This window comes from Pezoporus wallicus, unplaced genomic scaffold, assembly GCF_028554395.1.
Source record: "Pezoporus wallicus isolate ANWC-B61680 ecotype Strahan unplaced genomic scaffold, APGP_CSIRO_Pwel_v1 contig_5922, whole genome shotgun sequence".
Taxonomy (NCBI): Eukaryota; Metazoa; Chordata; class Aves; order Psittaciformes; family Psittacidae; genus Pezoporus; species Pezoporus wallicus.
Window position 1 is genome coordinate 1,194,916 of NW_026637228.1, and position 20,989 is coordinate 1,215,904.

The 20,989-nt window shown below is 37.8% G+C and overlaps 1 protein-coding gene across 19 annotated transcripts in view; it reads right to left on the reverse strand.

Annotated features, from left to right (window-relative positions):
* Positions 1-20,989, reverse strand: part of ROBO2 (roundabout guidance receptor 2) — a 1,076,913-nt gene that overhangs the window by 31,648 nt on the left and 1,024,276 nt on the right. For 13 of the 19 annotated variants that reach the window (XM_057404328.1, XM_057404327.1, XM_057404341.1 and 10 more), the window contains 5 exons: positions 16,433-16,475; positions 14,724-14,851; positions 9,841-10,122; positions 9,347-9,472; positions 4,720-4,876 (listed from right to left, as the gene is read on the reverse strand). In XM_057404328.1, coding sequence (XP_057260311.1) covers positions 4,720-4,876; positions 9,347-9,472; positions 9,841-10,122; positions 14,724-14,851; positions 16,433-16,475 — 736 coding nt within the window. The remainder of the gene's footprint in view (positions 1-4,719; positions 4,877-9,346; positions 9,473-9,840; positions 10,123-14,723; positions 14,852-16,432; positions 16,476-20,989) is intronic. The other 6 variants (XM_057404343.1, XM_057404336.1, XM_057404342.1 and 3 more) reach the window with 1 other exon arrangement.

The following is a 20,989-nucleotide window of genomic DNA, read 5'->3' on the forward strand; positions in this document are numbered from 1 at the left end:
ACCACCAAGATTTCAACACTATTCTTCCCGTCTTCAAAACATCCAGTCTGCAGTCCCTTGAGCATCTGCATACATTTCTTAACTCCCAGTGTACTGAAAAATACCTCAAGATACACAGCTCTTTTCAAAAAGTAAAGAGACAAACAAAAGCTCTCACAGTTCTTTCACTGTCAAAGCATCTTGCCCTCCAAAGCCATTCCCCAAGCATCATCTAAGTCACTTTATCTTCTTTCCATCTTCAAGGAATGCTGACAAGGTACACTCTTTTTTTCTGCAGTGCATTGCATTATACAGGCAATTTCCCAAACCAGTTCAGAAATACTCCTTTAAGGCTTCTAATTTGAAAGGACAGAATTACTAGTTTCCCAGAGTAAAATGAATAACTGCCAATTTTCTTAGGTGTGAAGCTGGGTTACAAAAGGCTGGGGACACTGAGGCAGAGAAGTTTTAAAACCTATATTATGAACAGAACATTTACTTTTAGCAAAACCCAAATATTTCTAGAATTAACTACTTTTTCCTTATTCAAAAGTCTGTGGTCTGTATTTAAAAGTACAGATTCAGAATAGCCAAAACAACCTGACTTAATCATCCAAAAGCCTGTAGAAGACATGTCTTGTAATTATGGCTCATATCACTTTATATCTAGATATAACCATATATAGATATAACCATATATAGATACACAAACATATGTACATGTACAGAGGTACAAATAAATATTGCATCTTAACACTTGGCATTTAGGAGCTTTTGAGTGATTGATCATTACCACTTTCATGACACAGAGATTTAAGAAAACATTCTATGCTATATATCCAATTCCTTATGAGACAATTAAGCTATGAATAACTCTTAATTTGTCTTTCCTTGCAATATTAACTCATGACATTGCCAGACAAGGTTGAAGGGACCATCCTAACTCATGCTGCTAAAAATGTACAGTGCAACAGTTCTGTCACTTACTTTTACTCTCTCAACCTCATGCTTTGGTATAATGGTTTCTTCTTGAAAAGGGGCAGGGCAGAAAGATACTCCCCAGTGACTTTTCAGTAATGCATAAAAGAACTTTGGATGTGCTCGCCTTTTGACCCTGCTTGCTTCAAATCCCCAAATGTTCAGCTTGATAGTAAAAAGATTTCTTAGTAAAAAGATTTCTTAGTAAAACGATTTCTCAGTAAAAAGATTCTGCACCGTACCTTTACCTAGATTTTGTTTGAAATGTTAAAGAGCCTAAGCCTGAAATTCAGGACATTGAGAGACAAGATTTCAGGTCCAAGAACCTTTGTCTTCATAATGTAAGATGTCTGAAAAGCCACCAATTCTAACCTACATTTTTCAAACTAAAAAAAGATACCTTCAAGAAAAAGCTAGCAGTAACTACACCTCATATAAATGATACAGTTATTGAAACTTCTGGAACCAGCATAGTGAATATTGGTCATATCCATGCTCTTTTTGGTTTTCTGAATATATAAACTTGGTAAAAATATAACCTTTTTCAAGTACTCATTAAAATCAAAGCACCTTAACTTCACTAGGGACCTCTGATTGTGATTTCATTATAACTAAGTTCCTAAAAAGTTCTGATTAACAAACATGACTATGTTTCTAACAGTTTTTATTCTATTCTCAGCACTTTTATTCTGTAGCAATATTTTGCTATTAAAAAGCTTGGTTCATTACACTGACTTTTTTTTCTTCAAAATAGAAAACAGAGGTGATAGATAAGGGGCACATTCTGAAACAATTGTGTTTCATTACACAAAGAAAGCTTCCCTTTCTAGGCCTTGCCAGAAAGGACTTTTTAATGCAAAAGGTATTATCTTCTTTACTTTTTCTGGACATCCAGCAGCTAACATTCCCTTTTAAGGTGTAATCAATAGCAAGAAACAAAAATAATCAATGATAACAGTATGGAGACCGCCTTTACTGGAGTTGGCTCAAACTCATACGTATTATCAGTGAAAAAAATATAAATAGGTGATAATGAATAAGTAATAAGCATTTCCTTATTGTCAACTTTATAGATACAACCAAACAAAAGCATCTTTTCTGAAAAGGGCAAGAAAGGGAACATGCTTCCTTGGGAGCTACTAGAAGAAAAGAGAAGCTTCTGTATATAAAGAAGAAAATTAAGGAAAATAACAAGGAACAAGCACAGAGTTTCTAGAAGACCAGAAAAAAGGGGAACGTTTCACAGGAAAGAGCTTGCCAGGATAACAACAGAATAAACAGACTTTCTACAGAAAACCACAATTTTTAAACTAGGAATTAAAGACATCCTAAAAGCTACCATATTAAATAAAATGGCTGTTTAGACTAACATGTTCACTTTTCCTTATGTGTGTTGCAGCTCATGTTAAAATGGAAGCGAATGCAAGCATCAGTTCTGTGGAGAAGAAAGTAGAGAGAACTAAGAGCGTATTTTTCTTCCCTGCCTATGCTTAAGTTAGGGGACTTTTTTTCAACTTGCTGCTGTTGGGGATTTTCTTTACAGTTTATAAGTCAATAGGGCACTACTGTTAATTTCTAGTAAGCAAAATAAGGTGTCAAAATTGTTTAGTTTATTTGGGATACTCATGCTAATGAAACTCACACTTGAATTCAAGAACACAGAAAAATAAGTTCTGTTTAGATGCCAGCTTCCTTGTTTTATTGTTCTAAAAGTTCACCTTTTATATCATATTGTGAGAACTTTATTAAGGCCTTCAGTTCTTCTGACTGGAAGTTCATTTTTCAATTGTAATCCTCAATATAATTACATCTGCATGCGATTAATTCTTAAATTAAAACACATTGAACTTGTCATACATTGTACACATCAAAGCAAATCAAGAAAACCAAAACAGTTTACAAAATTTACTAGCTTCTTTTTTTTACCCAATATGTCAAAAAGACAACTTAATGAATGCAGTCTATGTTTCAGTTGATTTTAGCATGTTGAAAAACACAGAAACAAGATCAACCCCTGAATATCAAATGACCACTACTGTCGGACACATCCTCAGGAAGTATGGGCATGACAGACTCACTGGGTTCAGCAAAGGTGGTTGGAAATTACTGTAGCTTAAGACTGATACTGTCTAATCTTCAATGGTTCTTTTTTATGTTTGGTAGAATGCACATTAGAAGGCCCTGTTACAGCCACTATTAATGAGATATTATGAGGAAAAAAACCCTAAGAAGAGTAATCCAAAAGATAATCATAGGAAAAACTAAGTCTGAATTGTTGGGAACCTGTAAGACTGGTGATTACCTTATCCTTAAATAACAGTGTTATCTTGGTGACCAACATCAATGCTCCCAGCTAAATAACAGATACTTTATTCAACAGAGGAGTCAAGCCCTAAGTCACAGGTCATTTCTCCAGAAGGTATTTCTTTTTGCCTTTTATGCTATTTCATTATCCTGAAAGAAAACCCAAGTTGTTTGCCTTCTATAGCATAATTGTTTCAGTGAAAAGGCTGCACATGTGTTTTAAGTGATAAGGACAAATATTATAAGGCGAAATAATCTTAAATTTATTTTGTTTTTTTTTTTTTCAACAGAATACAGAACACGATGATTACATGCACTTTTTGCCTTGAGATTTAAACAACACTTACAAACAGTAAGGTTTTTCATTTTCCCTTATATTTGTTTTAAATTCTAACTCTAATACAGCCTGAACGGAGCTTCATTTTAAAAGGAATTACACTGACTTACACAGGTAGTTATTATTCATATTGAGAGCTGATGGACTTGGTACAAACTCAGATATTAATATTTAATTCTTCTAAATTTCATTATAAAAATAGTGATGATCAATTCATGCTTCCAGAAGAGATAACACTTGAAATACTTTTACTTGGTAAAGCTATTACAATGATTTTTAAAACATGTGTTTTATCCTTAGGAAATATTGATTAATCCATGTATTTGAACAGGCAGAAATTTGTCCCTGACAGAACAATGAACAGAACAAGGTTCCAACAGAGATGACGACAGCAAACTGTTCTTCTACATACTCTGATTTTACTCCAGATAATCTGGTATGTCATAATTTCACTTTATAAAAAGCATTCCATAATTGTTCTCTGTGCAGGAAATGTCTCTTTCCTCTCATTTCATGTTTTTTTGCGTGGTTTTGTGTCCTTGAGAACAAGTTTAAGCTTGCTCAAGAAGTGTAAGGTTCCAGTTGCTTAAAGGCTTATACATAGGGTGCCTTCCTCAACTGTGAAATTCATTCTAAAGGCCAATGAGAAGGCTATTATCCTCTGATTGATCTTTAAAATTAGTCCAATTTTGTGTGTGTATGTGTGTGTGTGTTGTTCTATTACTTCTAATATTTTTAGACATCAAAGTAGACAAAAAATACATGGAACGAGATTATATCATCTTTACCCGCGCCAAGTCCCATCATGTACAAGCAGTCCCAACAGAATGCAATTAAGCTACATGTGAGGCAAGATACTTCTCAGCATGAGTAAGCAGAGAAGCCCTACATGATGATGAAGCAAGGTCACTTCTATTTCCATCTTCAAGAGGAGTTATTCAAACATTCCTCCTCCGTAGCCTTGAATAAGTCTATAGGATTATAGGATAAGGCGCTCTTTCTCTTTTGTTAAACAAAACAGTATAATATTGTCACTATTGTCACTTAGGAAAATTTGAAGAAGAAGCCTCATTTCTGCAAACCACAGATTTTTCTTCAAAAGAAAGAGAAAAAAAATTTACCCTGCTTCTTGCTGATCCACCCCATAGTGTTCCAGTTCTGTGCCTGGAAGTGGCTGCACAGGAGGGGGTGGGAGGGGAACACTGGCCCAGTTTGAACCATTATTTTTCTGGGGCTTGGCAGTATTTTTGTTTTTCTTCTTTTTCCCTCCTTTGCCACCTGCAAATCCAAAAGGAAAAGTAAAATGTTAAAGATATAACGTGGGGAATAAAGCTAGTGATTTACATTTCTTTTAAAGAATTCTGATTCCAGATGGCATGCCCCACAAAAGGAAGATGTATTTATATCTCAGCAGAATCAGCATCAGTGTGCTAATGCAGCTACAAGGTTATAAATAATAATAGTGGAATGGAAAAATATCCTGAATAATTGTTGAAGATCTCTTCTTTTTAATACTCCATCCATTTGCACCACAGTAGTGGTGCACAACCAAGTGGTGCACAACCAAGTACTGCACAACCAAGGGAAGACATGTTTTGCTGAATCAGAAACATATTTCCTGATTTATTCAATTCTGCTTTATGACTTTTATTCACTGCTAGATTAAAACATAGTAGACCATAGGTAATTATTTCAAATGTCAGAATTCAATGTGCTTCTAACACTGTTTTGCATAATCTCTTACTATGGAAAACATAGAGGTTAAGGACACCATTTTAAAATGTTTGTCATTAGACTCGTTATCTTTCAGCCACAATGTCAAGTGTAAGTTTGTCAAAACAGAAAGAAACAGGGTTTTGCTGATAGGAATTTACTAAGTTCCATTTTTAAAAACATCAGGAAGTCATCTGCAACGTTTTAGAATTGTTTTTTTCACATGATTCAAATATCTTGTGCACTACAGAGAAGAGGCATTATTTCAGCTGTAAAACTGTAATGGAGGAGACTAGTAGAAATGAAGTCAGCAATGCATTTATACCTTTTGTGCAAGCCCTTTTATCTTCTCTTAGCATCCTTGTACCCACTTCTCCCATTGAGACACTTCCATTTGTGGGAAAGTGATACAGAGAAAGCTCTCATCCCACTTGTTTCAGTTCTTTCATTTAGCCCTGACTCCTTTTTCTTGTCAGGAATTCATTAAGAGGAAGAATGGCACAAGATTTTGAATCCCTTGACTGCTTGGAGTCCCATCTATTTATTGCCATTTTGTTGTGGTTTTCAAACCCTCTGTATTGTTGTTGGCTGGAAGGATGGTTTGTCATATGCTTTTTCAGTGGGGTACCCAGCTGGCAGTCACTCATCACTTGCCTGTTGCAGAAAGCACAGTCTAATCCATCTTACCCACTAACGTATCTTGCTGATTTATAAGGATCAGCCCCCAAACACTATGTAAAAAGTTCTCAAAAGCAATTAATCAAAAAAGCCACAACTGGCTTGACAAGCGGGGTAACACTGTGCACAAGCAGGCAGCACACCTTGTGCCATGGCTCGAGCCATGGCATAGAGGCATACAAAAGGAGGTGCAATTCCAGCAGCAGATAGAACCACGTGTCACAGGATTTTTCATCTAAGAGGCAGTGGCTTTCTTTTGTTATCTCCAGATGTCAGCTGGACCAAAACAGGAACAAACAGAGACAGAAGAACAAGGTGATTCTGTGATTCATAAGTAACCAAGACTGCTCTTATCACCTCCTGTTCTGGCTGCCATGGACAGGCAATGAGTCCAGCAAGATTTCCAATCAGCCTGGCTGGCAATGCATTGCAAACAAGACTTTGCTTTCTACTACTCATCTCCAGACCAGAGCTCTTCCTTCCTTGTCTTGGACCATTTAGTGTAAACCCAGCCAAGATCATGCTATTCACTGTGTGTGAACTGAGCTGATATTCCATTTATTAGGATGCAAGACAGGCTCTTTCCTCCTTTTTGTAGCCTGGCAGAAAGGGAAGCACTCTTGAAAAGGGAAAGAACATTTTGATCAATGGAAAAGACACCCCAGCAATGGTGGCAATGAAGGAACAAATAAATTAATCTTCTGGAGGGAAAACGAAGCTTTTAAAGCATAGGTGTGGTGGAAAGCAGAGTTAGCAGAACAGTATAAAGGAAGTATGCTAAGTGCAATTTGCAGGACATACATAGGGGACTTCTGTAAAAATCAGCAAGAGTAGGAGGCAGCAAGAGCTAAGGCAGGAGGGGCTGCTCTGGGAGGAAAGCATGTGCATAAAAGTGGGTGCATGTGTGTCGCAGGGGGATTTAAACTAGGAAAACTCAGAGAAGAGAAATGCAGAGATCAGCTGAGGTGCAGAGGAAGATTTTGGAAGTGTAGCGTCTTGGTAATCTTAGAAGATGGGTCAAATGGAGGTTGGATGTGTGGAGTGCTAGTATGGAAACACTCGGATTTGGGGGGTTTTGGAGGGAAAGGTCAAAGACATTGGAGCCATTAGAAAGAGTGAAACAGAGAGCTGAGGAACTGCTTAGATGAAGAGGAAGAAAGGAACTCCAGAATCATTACTGGTAGGGAAAGCAGCCTACACTGTACACTTGGGCAGGAGATTTCTCTTCTGTCCCCATGGGCAAAGTTACTCCACTGTCAGATTAGTGGAACAGACACCTAATACATAAAGCCTGATGTGTGTTTGAAAAGTGTTGCAGTGAAGCCTTGTCTCCCCATAGCAATGATGCTTGACATTTCAATGCCTCCGTTTCCCCATAGCAATGATGCTTGATGTTTCAATGCCTCCATCTCCCCATAGCAATGATGCTTGATGTTTCAATGTCTCTTCACACTGAAATTCAATTATGTTCTTTAAATCTCTAGATGAATCAGGTCCCGGAAAAAGAATTTGCCAGTCAGGCTGAAGATCATAGCACTGACATAAGCTGGGAGCTGTGCAAAGTACAGCCACAAAATTTCCCTGCCTCACAAAGCAGTTGATTTTTTAGCTATTTTCCATTCCACAGTGGGATAGGATTTCTCATTATATTCATTTGAGAGAGAGAGAGACACTTAGTCGGCATAATAAGTAGTACTTAAGGTACTAACAAAGGAAGCGAGAGAACAATCCCTTCACCCTGATGGGGACTACATAATCAAAGCTGGTCTCTGGCTCCAGTGATGCTCTAGTTGTCAGAATATTTGAAGCTCTCCCCCAGTTTTTCATGTATTACAGACATAATTAGCCTGTATTAAAGACATAATTAGCGGGCAAGGGAGAGCAAAATACTGACTCCGCAGTTCAATAGGCTGACACTCATCTGAGCATTGGGGCATCCAGATGTCAGCTGCTTTGATCACAACAGGAGCGCCCTGGCCATAGAAAAAGACAGGCTAACCTGAAGTTTCTGTATGTTGTTGGAAAATTTACTTCAAACTGAAAACACTACACAAAATATTATGTTTCCCTTGAAGTACTGGTTCAAAGTCCAGCTTTTGATCAACTGATATTTTCCAATGAAACTTTGTATTTTCTGAGAAAATTCTTAGGCAGCTGTAGCTGTCAACACATCTGAAGTGTGACACTGCCCTCTGATAAGTGGCACATATGTACCTCAGCATATCAATTTCTCCATACCCATGCAGCCAGAGGAGCAAGCTGATTTCCAAAGCTACTTGCCAATACATCTCACTAACAAGGAACAAGAACCCTCCTTGAAGAGCTCCCAGATACCTCTCTGTCAATGCCACAAACCTATTTTTCAATCTCACTTGAAACAGCTAATACTCCCTATGAGAACACAAGACCTGCAAACACCTTCGGCTATTTGAGTTATAGGCCAATGATTATGGGCTTCTAATCTCAACGTTCAATTTGAACAGCTAATTAAATTGACATAAATAAGCCAGTTCTAGGGCTGATCTGTTATGGTTAGGATTGTTCCAACTTATAGTAGAAATTCAGAAGGCTACAGATACAGTATGAATTTGAAATTTAAGTCACTTCAGCGCTCTCATATTTCACTTAAATGAAATAGCAGACTTGCATTTTAAGTGCTGGCTTTTCAGATTTTGTCTTGAAAACAAAAAATGACATAGTGGTACATAAGCAAGAAGTAAGCAAAATTAAAGAAATTAAGAAAAAGGTGGTTTTTAAATATCATTTTCATTTAATCAAAATAATTTCAAAATCATTTTCATCTCATGAATATGTGTCATGTTTCCAATATAACGTTCAGCACACACATAAAATTTACATTTGGTTTCTGTGCAGACTTGGCACAATTTTTGAAACCCCACTCATCTTGCAGGGCCCTACATTTATTTCTGAGCTGCTTCACTGAAAAACATCATTTTTGAAACAGCTCGTGGGAGTGCGGAATCTGTTAACAACTCAACAAAAATATTCATCTCCTCATGAGGTTCAGCGTGGGAAGATCTATAAAGTGAGGATTGATGTGGAAATATAGTTGCTCCATGAACTGTGCTGTCAGGGAAGGGATGTGACAAGGCAAGGTTTGCAGTTGCACCAACAAGCAAGCTGGGTGGGCGGATTCTCCAATTATCTCCAAATAGGTTTTGCAAAAGGCTTTCTTTTTCAGTAGAGGCCAACGTGACGCCGCTTGCTGATGTTCCAGTGGGCTTGTGCCCTCATTGCTACCCGCAAAGAAGTGCACATGAGAGGTTTTCCACCTCCCTGGCGAGCTGCTGACCGAGACCCCTCCGTCCCTAACCCACCCACGGTAGTGGAACCAACCTGAGAGGCTGCCACTCCTTTCAGAGCTGTTGTGGGAGCTGGTGGTGCTGAAATCCTGTGACTGGTTGTGTGGTAATCTATTAGCCAATCCCTCAGCCACGCGGTAGTCAGGGATGTAAAGCAAGGCTAAGGGTTAAACGGCAAAGGTCACAGTGGCATCGTGTGATTAGTTGACAGCACAAGCACATGCAACACATGCAGTTAGCAAGTCAGATGTGGTGGGGCAGCAAGTTTAATTAATTTTCTTTTAAATGTATACCTATCCTAGCCTAATGGAAGGCAGATGGCTTGGTGATTAGCACAGGACAGAGAGCATTAAAAGCAGAGAGCAATACACTTTGTGATTGTGTGAGGTTCAGCACACAATCTATGCATGCAAAGCATGTAAGCATTAGTTATGGTAAATATGAACAGCATCTCACATACTAAGAAGAATTTTCTAATTCATGCGTAGATGTATATATAAGGGCTCTGGAAAACAAGAGCTTATTTACCATTGTTGCCTTTGCCTTGGTCTGGGAGAGAGTAACCAAATCCCATCAGGTCATTTTTTTGCTGAATTGAGCTTTTCCACTGAGGATCAGGTAAGTCGACAGCCAACTCATGGATGCTGTTGGAATGCAGTATCTGGGTGGTGGCATATGGCGTAGCTTGTGTTATTTGGCTGGAACTGTTGTAACTAGTTTTCGTGGTGAAGTCAATGCTGCTGTAAATGGCTCCATCAGAAAGCATAGTAGCGGTTTTATCTCCTTGCCCTGGCACTGGTGGCAGCACATCTGTGGTGAACATAGGGGAATGAAACAAATCATTGATGCACAGGAAGCCTGAAAGTATCAAGGTTTAAGATGAAAAATAAACGTGTCATTTTGCATGTTTGCATTTCAGCTGAGACAGGTCCATGAGCCAATGAAGGGAAGATGATGTACAACCACTGCCATACTATCAGCATCTGTGACAGGCCTACCACTTGTCCTTCATGTCTCGCTGCCTAAAACCATCTTTCTTATATTTTTTTTCAGTACCTTCAACTGTGAAAGGGAAGTTTGGAATATTTCTCTCCTGAAGAATGTTTTCAATTGTTCACTCTATGTCAGAAGCAATGAAACTGTCTGGGCTTCAGGGAAATGATGAAAGGAGTGAATCTACAAACCACAGAGGAAACTTTCCCAGCAAATACGTAGCAAAACTGTTAAATGGATGCCAAACCTCTCAAAGTAATTTTTTAAGGCCATCACCTTGACTTCCTTGAAGTTTTATGCATCAGCTTATTTAATTTTATTTGTGACATTACCTAGTATGTTTCTCCTTTTCAACAAGTTGCTCCCATTATGTGTAAGAAAATCTGTTATTTTGAAGGGATTTAAGTGATTAGTCTCTTAAAATGGCAATGCAGTGGTTGATAATGGAGAACAACTTGCTCAAGTACTCCAGTAGTTTACCTGAAACCAGTACAGCGTATTTAACTAAATATCTGTTGACTTTTCACACCTTTTGAATCCTATCACACACTGCAATTTGTACCTTTAATCAGTTAGATTTGCAATCTCTCTCCTTACTAAACACTGTAGTGACCTTTGCTGGTGGAATACTAGATTTAGAAGCTGAGACTAGTGAAGTGTGAAGAATTTAATGATGACTGGCATGATGTCCCAAGAAGAACCACAGCTCAGCAGATAACCCTTATCTTGCTGTCTCAGAGGTCAATATATCAAATGAAAAACATTTTTTACAAATTATTTGAACTCTGAAAAGTTAAATACATTTTGGAATTTACTTGTTAGAAAAATGCATCATTTATATGCCATTTGCTTTTGACACCTGAATGGCAGATACAGATTCCAGCCATTAGACCATACTTGAGATAATGCGTACTTCTACTTGAGATAATGCGTACTTCTATGGGGAGGATGCTCAGATGCCATTCTAGGCATCACAGACATTTTATATAACTTAAGTCCCAGAGAGAAAAAGATGATTCTTGAACCTAGACAAGAGTTTAGGTTCAGTTCCAGACTCAGATATGGGTTTTGTACCTTACAGAATACAGTTTTTCTCTCACTGTTTCAAGACTTTTCCAGCAATGAGGTATGATATGGCCTCCCTCACACTGTTTTTTTGGGAGATTTGGGTTGTTTTGTTTTTCCCTGGGATGAACATTTAGACCATGGAACTATTTTCTACTGCATTCATGTGTGCAATAACGAACATTTTAATATGGATCCTAATAACATCTGCAGTCTCAGGGCAACAACATAATATTAACAATAAATATGGCAATAACAAGTGCTCAGTAGAGAGAGTGCAGAAACAGATATTAAATTTGGGTCTATCATTATGATCTGGTTTTGCAGACAACAACAACAGGGAAATGGGCACAATGAAGTATTTAAAATGCCTTAATTGTATTAACTTTAATCTGCAGATAAAATGTAAGTAAAAAAAATAAATTACCATGAATGCAAAGTACAGGCCATATTTCAAAATCAGGTTATTACTATCTATCTGCACTCATCCACTGTGCTTTCTAGGGGCAGCACACAATCATAAAAGCATCTATGTGCAAATACAGCATGTGATGTGAAAGACAAGTACAGTCCTGTCTTTCTTGCATTTCATTCACAACATGAAGAGTTTTCCTTTCCACAACTGGTTTCATCAAAGTATAGTGGATTGAAGTTTAGTAAATAAATTCTGTTTGATATATAAAATGAAGGAAGTCCAGCTCAAGCCGTCTGTGTTGGCTTTGCAGACTCGCAAGTGAAAACTTGCAAAATGTCTCATCTCTTAAGACATACATCTATCCTTGTAACATGTTTCAGGCAACTGAAGAAGTGTCATCCCTATACAGTCATTTTAAAATGGAGAACTATACATTTACAAACACTTGAAACGAAAGTTCCACAGCTTCCCACCAGCCAAGAACTTTCAGTCATTCCTACGAATAAGATGAGGTTCTCCAGACATTCTGGGAATTTCTAGTGCAACCACAGATTACTTTTTTAACCACAAGGAGATGTATACACTAAGCACTCAAAGAACTATTAAAGTGCCATTTTACAAAGTGCCATAATCACCTAGTAAAAAACCAAGTGTGATTTTCCCACCATCATCATAGCAAAAAAAAAAACCACACTGGACATTTCAGACCAAAGATGAAGACACATTTCCCAGTGGATGCTTTCCCAAAAATCCACCTTGTTTTGTAACTCTTGAAATAAATGAAATAGTGCTGAAGGACTTCCTGAGAAAAAGTCTTTCTTCCTCCCTCAGGAGATATAGTGCCATTCTGTGGCCTTGTGCAACTCCAAACCCAACCTGTGCATCCTACTCACAGTCTTGTTCTCAAATGCCTATCTAGGACACAACATATTTCACTCTTAAAGGCAATGTTAGATCTGCCTGCCTCAGTTTCTGAGTTTGAGAGTGATTGATTGCCACCTTACTGTTTTCAAAATTCTTAGAGACTTTTTATATTTTCACAAACCCTTTAACGAGTAAAGGCCCAAGTTCTATCTACACAGTTAATTCATGTTAAGAGATGTCTGACTTGTGATGCATCTTTAATGAAGAAGAGTCCAAACTCAGCTGCTGAAACAGATATGCAAAAGTGGTCCCAAACCAGCCAGAATAAAAGTATGAGCTCAACTGTAAAGATCATGGGTGGAATTAAGCTGCTGAATTTCAAAATATAACTGTTGCATCACTTGGACAAATTTGGATCTATGCCTCATCCACATTGAAGCCAAAACCTTTAAGGCATGCTTCTAATTTCAGCTGTATAGAGCCAAATGCTAAAAGAAAAATGGTAATTTTTCTGTATTATGTGAGCTTAAGAAAACATGGAAAAGTACTGAAGGGTTTTATTTTCAAGATATTCACAACAAAAAAGGTAGCAGATATTTGGTTGCCTTCTCAATATCATAAAAGTTTTGCTTGCTTTAAAATATTTTTGTAAGACAAGCTTCACAACATTTTTATATGGAAAGTAAATCTAGAGTGTTTTGTTGTAATTTGAAGTCGCGGTACTCAAACCACAGGCAAGAAGTTTTGTATGGGAGCATGTAACCAATGCGAGAGATGGTTTTCAGAAGTAGATTCTGGTACAGTTCTAACGTGAATTCTTTTCACATTTATCAGCTTGATGGTTTTATAGATTTTTTGCATTTTAATGTATTTTTGATATATAAAGTTGTCTTGATTTTTGTTTACTTATTTATGGCTTAGAAATACTTCTATACTCATTTACATTAGGAACTCTTGTTGTGAATACCACTATGGAGAGCTAGCTGTGTTACAACAGAAACCAAGGAAGTAGGAGAGATGTGAAGATTACTATAATTTTCAGAAATCCCAACCACACATCTTGAAATTCCCATCTAAGTAAAACGTTTTAAAGAAAATAACCCTTCTAAAGATTCATCACCTTAATCATTACCTCATCTCCCCAACAGGCCTCTCTCATTTCAAAATGGAAATAAAACCCTAAAAAATCTAGATGTTTCCCCTCTTTGTGTATTTTTCCTCCAATAGGAAGGAAAGTTTCTGAAGATTTTTGAAACCTTCTTCATGGATTATGATTGAGACTGAGAGCAGTCCCTCACCAGGAGGAGGATGGGTAAGCTGACAGCAACAATGTTCTTCTGTCCTTCTGCTGACGAAGCATCCTTCCTGCATCCCCTGAGGAGTTCTCTGCTGTTATGGCCATTCTCTATCCCTGGCTACATTGCCCTGGATGCAGATTGCTCATCTCCACATAAGAGGTAATGAGTTTGAGCAACAGATACTTTTCTCTTGAGATAATAAGCAACCCTGTCCACCACTGTGAGGTAAATTACAAACTAGACCTACATTTTAATGAAGTAGAAAGAGACAAAGCATTCTAAACTCAATTTTAAATCAAACTGTGAGTCAAACATAGAAATAACTATAATGATGAAAATACTACCCAGTGTTTATCATAGGTATTAATTAACAGAAGGAGAAGAGAAGGCTCCAGGGAGACCTTATAGTAGCCTTCCAATACCTTAAGGAGGCCTGCAAGAAACCTGGAAAGGGACTTTTTACAAGGGCCTGTAGTGACAGGACAAGGGGGAATGGCTTTAAGCTGAAAGATGATTGATTTTTATTAGATATTAGGAAGAAATTCTTCACTGTGAAGGTAGTGAGACATTGGAACAGGCTGTCCTGAGAAGCTGTGGCTTTCCCATCCCTGAAGTGTTCAAGGGTTGTACAGGCTTGGAGCAATCTGGTCCAGTGGACGGTGTCCCTGCCTGTGGCAGTGGTGTTGGAAGCAGATGCTCTTTAAGGTCCCTTCCAACCCAAACCATTCTATGATTTTATTGTGTACTATACAGTGAATTAATAAAAGGAAACCTACCTCCGCGACCGAAATTGCCAAGATCATTGGGTCCACTAGTGCTGTTGTTTACCGGCAGACTTGTGGCAGGCCAAGAGTCTGCAAGCCAAGGATAACTGGGGTCACTTGCATTCAACAGACCTGGTCGACTGAAGCAGAATAGAAAAAAAAAGATATACATACAAATATATATAGAGACACTTAAAAAATTAAAGTATCTGTGAGACAACTAATGATTGAAGAGAACATATCACTGTTCTCCTAACACTGTAGGTAAAAGACAGTTTAGGAAACTTCCATTTCTTTCAAATTAAAATTGTGTAGCCTTTGATGATTTAAAGACCTTGAGCAGTTAATTAAGGTTACATACAAATCAACTTTGTCAGTAGAAGTGGGACTAGGCATCTGTCGTGATTCTGCCAGAATCCAAATGAACTCCGTTGTCTGTGTGAAACAGGGGTTAGGCAGCACCATCATGGGATCCTACACCAGGGCTGTATGATAAATTATCACCTCAAGGGAGCCACCACTCAAACTGATTGCTCCGTATCAGCCATTTCCAGGACTCTGGGCTACTATTTCTTCTTCCCCTTGCATCCCAAATGCACGCCTGTCATCTGCAGGCTGGTAACTCTTTCTTTGAGCACTCTTGGACAGTTTAGAGGCAAGCAGGTTTGAGTAGGATAAATGGAAAATCCACAGCTCTCTTTAAGTGCCACTAGTGCATGGCTTTTATATCCCTGTAATTCCCAGCTTTGAGAGCAGTATTAAACAACGAGTCTGTTGAAAGAGAAGGTACACTTGGGCCATAAGGCACCATGTCTTGCTCACTCTAGGATAAACAGCTACAAACTTAGCAAGGCAGGTGGATTGTTTGTATTTGTATTTAACAGGGAAAACAATAATTTCTTACAGACATCCCCTTCCCCTAAATGAGAACAAAACCCTGTCCACACTTCTGCAGCTTTTCCAGGTTATTAATGCACTCATGGAGTTGGAGCAACATCTCCGATCATTGTACGTTATAGACCCCTGCCTGGAACAATCCCTAAGAGAAACATTGGTTTCTATGGCAACGGCAATAAGAAGACCCAGCCGCCTTCTTGCCACATCTACTTGCTCTCATTAGGCCTAATCTCTTTTTGCTAAAATATTGATTAAACAGGAGATTGGAAGTTATTACCAGGGCCTAATTACAATCTCCATATTGGCAATGGGAAAATAGATGAGGATATATGGGCCTGTTATCAACTTTTATCAATTTCAGTTGAGTAGCCAAAGTTGTGGAATCCAGTCCTATCAATCTAAAGCCTATTCATCATCCATGAATCATTTATTTTGTGATCGATTAAGTGTAATTGTTCACTCACAGCAATTTAAGGGGAGCCAATAAGGAGTCTTAAACAACAGCAAATTCATTTGCTAATGTCTAATTAATGCAGTAAACATCCCACTAACAAATTAACACATTCTGTGTGATATTTACTACTCATTTCTTCCAGGGCATCTGGGAGATATGAAACATCTGGGCTTGATTCCTCCAAAATGCACAGAAGATAGGTCATTAAACCTTATGGTAAGCTACTGAACTAGTAGTGTTGTCAGTCCTCCTAGTGTTGTCAGTCTTCCCAATGATCGGTTATGACCCAACTGCATCACCTATAGCATTTTTCAGATCCCTAATTTTAACAATGAACACAATGGAAAGACCTTTATACAAAGAAACATACCTTCCATTGCTCATTAGTCCTCCATCTCCTCTTTGGAAAGTGACTGTGTTTTGGTTGGAAAAACGAAACAAACGTACACACACACACGCACACACATATAAGACAGGGAAAAATTAATTAGTAATAATTAAAAGTAACAATTCAAACTGCTCAGTGTTCAAGATCGAAGGCCTCTTGGCATCATCACATAACATAATACAGAAATGGTAAGAAAAGGATCAAACACGTGAGGGTTACAATTTGGTTTGGATTTCACTGCACGTTATTGATTAACATCAATTTGCTCTGTAGCTTGCAAGGCAAAGCTGATGCCTGGGCAAAAGGCCTGAATTTACCATGGGCCCCTTCATATGACTTTGCTTTGCAAGATGGAGCCATGTGATGAAATTGTTTTCTTGGCATGCTTTTCTTCAGTACATAATGACATTGCACCAGTGAGTTAATACCATGTTGTAATGCAGTAATATAATGTCACCACACAAATATGCCATTTCCCAGGACAAATACAAAGAGGTGGCAGCTCTATTAGAGCTGATGGGGTGAAAAAAAGCATAGAGCTGCACTGTTTCCATTAGAAGTATAGTATAAGAACCAGGACCCACACATAAATGCATACACTCCAATATCACTGGGAAAAAAAATGTGTTTCCAGTCTTGCCATGAAGGATGCCAAGGACATTTTCAGAGAGAGACAATTGTTTTTATGGCTCCATTCATGGGTGTTTGAAAAAAAATAGTCTCTCCCTTATCTTTCTTATTAACAGGATTACATTTCAGGGCAATATAGGTAAACCCACATTACTGGTGAGATGCTAATTGACAACATTTGACGCTCCTTTTTGAAGCACTGGCAAATATTTTGAATCAAGGCCAACAGACTACTCTCATTCTCAGTGGCAATATTCCATTATTTATTGTCAGGCATAGATAAGGCAGACTATTAAATTATATCAGTGTCCTGGACACCTGCAGCCTTACAGGCCACTGACAAGCTGAGGGTTTGAATTTCAGAGAGGAATGGAAAAGTCTGTGGTCAGTTTAATTTCAAATTGGCTTCAGTTAGGAAATACTATTTGCCTTTGTAACACAGGCATTCCAATCATTAAATTATAGGTCCCAGAGTATTTGCAAGATTTTCCAAATATTAGTCCAAACTAGACTGATTCAAGATTAGGCTTTGCATATACACCATTCTAATCAGACAAAATTACTACAGCCAATAGAAATGCTGTGATCATTAAAAAAATTAGCAATGACATAAATCCACTGGGATAATGCTTCTGATACCCTATAGAATCCTTGTCACTTTATTAACTCCTAGGATAATTTCACATTCAGCAAAGGGGACAACACCGGCCCCAGTGGAAGCACTGCTGGAAGAGCGCTTGGGTAGGGTGATTAATTACCCTTCACTGAAGAACAGACTAATATCAATATCAGAAAATCACTGCAGTCATATGTCACATCAAGATGGTTAATAGCTGAATTTTGAAAGGATGTAATCAAACCAATTAATGAAAAGAAAATCAAAATGCAAAATATGGGAAGTACTAAATAAAAGTCTGCTTTGAAAAACAAGATGTGGTAAAACATTGCAGCTAATTAATTTTAGAGCTGATGCTACTTTCACTCACATAGCTTCTAATACGCTGTCAAATGACTGTACCTCTCATTGCTTAAAGATGAATAATCTGAGGTGCTGTGGACATCATGTGTGAATATGCTAAGAGGTGGGTACTGCCTATGTTTAAAAGTGTGTTGGCCAAAGCACATTAGATACTATTTCCTTTCTCCTCCTCCTCAAATTTAACACTCCATTTCTCCAGCTTTCTGCATTTGTCAAAGCGACAAGAAATAAGGAAAGCGAGAAACAACGGTGCATTCGCTAACAACCCTTATAAATGAAGTTTACAGATTTAAGGGAGTTCTAGTAAAACATATTTTCTGAAACCTACTTGGGATTAATGCTGTTGTTTAAACTATCATCTATCAGAAATGCTATTGAAATAATATTCTTACTGCTTATACAGCACATACAGGTGTGTGAGAATTTAATGTCATGGGGAGAAAAAATATCAATACTTGTGGCCTTCAAAATATTTATATCCCTTGTGTACCTTTATAAATAAAGCTGAAATGGGGGAGCTAGTATGAGATTGCAGCAGTGTTTGTCAGGCACATTTTACTTTCTGTGTAGTGAGGTATGGAAAAAACTCCAAGGTATGCTGTGAGAAACACATCAAGAAGACATGACATTGGAACCTCTTTGCTAGAGCTGTAATTGCTGTACATTGGCTGTGGCATATGAGTATGTTGAGAAGAGACAGGTATCACACCATTTACTTCTGTGTATACTGCTTGTAGTAACTATTTCCTGGCTTTTTCCTACATAAAATAATCTTATACCCTCCCAACATGAACACTGTTTTTAGAAGAAAAGTTCAATTTAGTTTATTAAAAAAAGAACTTGTCTTGGAGTGACATTGTTTTTCCTGCAAAGACTGTGCTTGGCTTACATGATGTGTATGGAACTGGGAAGGAATACATGTTCTTTTGCTTACCCTCCACCCTGTGTACCAGTGCACGGATGGTTATAATCTTCATGAGAAAATAAACAAGAAAGTATTTTAGTTACTATTCTTGGTATAAAAGGCTTCAGAATATCAACTAAACTAGGCAAATTCCTCTTGAAATGTGGACATATCAGGATGGTAAAGAAAAAAAAAGTCATATTCCTGATGCCATCCATAAATGGGCTACCTAAGCTGGGATAGAGAAGATGCCTTTCTTTTAGAATCAATATTGTGAAAGACAGCTAACAACAGAAGATATGGTCAGGCTGCCAACAAAAGCACTATGTTTATCATTCCTGCCGTACATTTTGTCAGGGTTTTTTGCCTGCAGTTTGATTTCTGCAATTACAAAGCAAGTCTAAATGCCTGAATAGGAGCATACTTAATGCAATGCAGGCTCGTAGATGTCACTGTAAAAATAAAACACACCGACAGCTGGCTTTATTCATCCTGTCTCCACTTCAAAAAAGAAGCAGAGCAATTTCAAGGGGCAATGAAAGAGGAGGAGGGGAAGGATCTCCCTATCCCTGACCCACCTATCTCCCTTGCTTTTTATCACCAAGGGAGCAAAAAAGCTCTTTCAGCAGTCTTTGCACCTGATATATGTTCTTAGAAAGGCTGAAGACCTGCAAGGATGAGATTGGTTTTCAAACGAAGATGAAAAAATAACCTCTGCATAGAGAGATTTTGAAGGAATCCCCACCAGCTTATACTTCAAGGACTGTAAAAATGCAGAAATATAATCCAAAGTGCATTTTAAATGCATAAATATTTAAGTAAATTATATTGTATATATTTGTACGAAGAACAGCATACGTTAAGGAGCTTTTCACATGCTTTTTATTAAATATATAAGGAAGTACCCAAGCCATTTACTAATATTATCTCACAAGGCTGAACTTAATCTTCATGCCTGCTAGAATTGGAAAAATACAAATGTATAGTAAGTTGACATTCTAAGGCAAGAAAGCTTTAGAAAGCTTTCTGAATGCCTATCTCTAGTAGGCCACATTTTGCTACTGCAAATGAAAACTTTAATGTTGCCAGCCAAGTCTCATTCCTTTTTCTGATAAGCTGTTCCTCAAATATGAATGTAGATTAATCCTCTTTTAATAAGCATTAGCTCAGAACAGATAATCAGCATATAAAATTCCATCAAACCTTCTGTCTAGTTTTGGATGATTCTGTCAAACAATTTATCCTTCTTTAATGGTTTCAGGAGCTGCACACAAAATGTGTAGCATTCCATAACTCTCTATTTTTAATTTGGTTTTGTTTACTCAGTTTCATGAAACCCTTAATCCCAAGGAGCACTAGTCACTACATAAGCTTGCCTACTCAAAGTGAAAATATGTGTTTACTTTCCTTGCATGACTGATGGTCTAAACACTTGAAACACCTGAGTATTCAAGCGAGTGGGTTCTGGCACAATGAGACTGAGGGTGCAGGAAAGATAAGCTGATAAATGAAACTGCTCTTATTTCTACAGATGGATTCCATGCCTCTGTTGTATAAATCCTTATACCAAACTTTGAAAAGAGAATTGCAACTTCCAGTACAAAATAAACAAATTCTGTTCCATCACTGTACTACAGGAACAAAATAATTCATCTAATAATTACTCAGATACCACTTTTCAGACAACTGAAAATGGGTAACAACTATATTCAATTTCTCTGTGCCAGATTTGGGTTTGATGATAATATGTCACAGTCCTGAAAATAGTCCTGTAGAGCTGCAGATGACACTACTACTCACCAGCAGTAATCTAACAAACATTGCCAAAAATCATATGCTTTGTAGTACTGGTATCGCCATCAGTGCCTGATGAGTCACGAAGGGGGAAAGGGAAGTGGAGGAATAGTGTCTTACAGAATTGTGGCTCAGTAACTACTCAAAATAAGTAAGAAGTTACAATTTTCAATGCCACTTTATTTGTGACCATCTGAGCAATTGATCAGTGCTTTTAAAATTGTCACAAAGA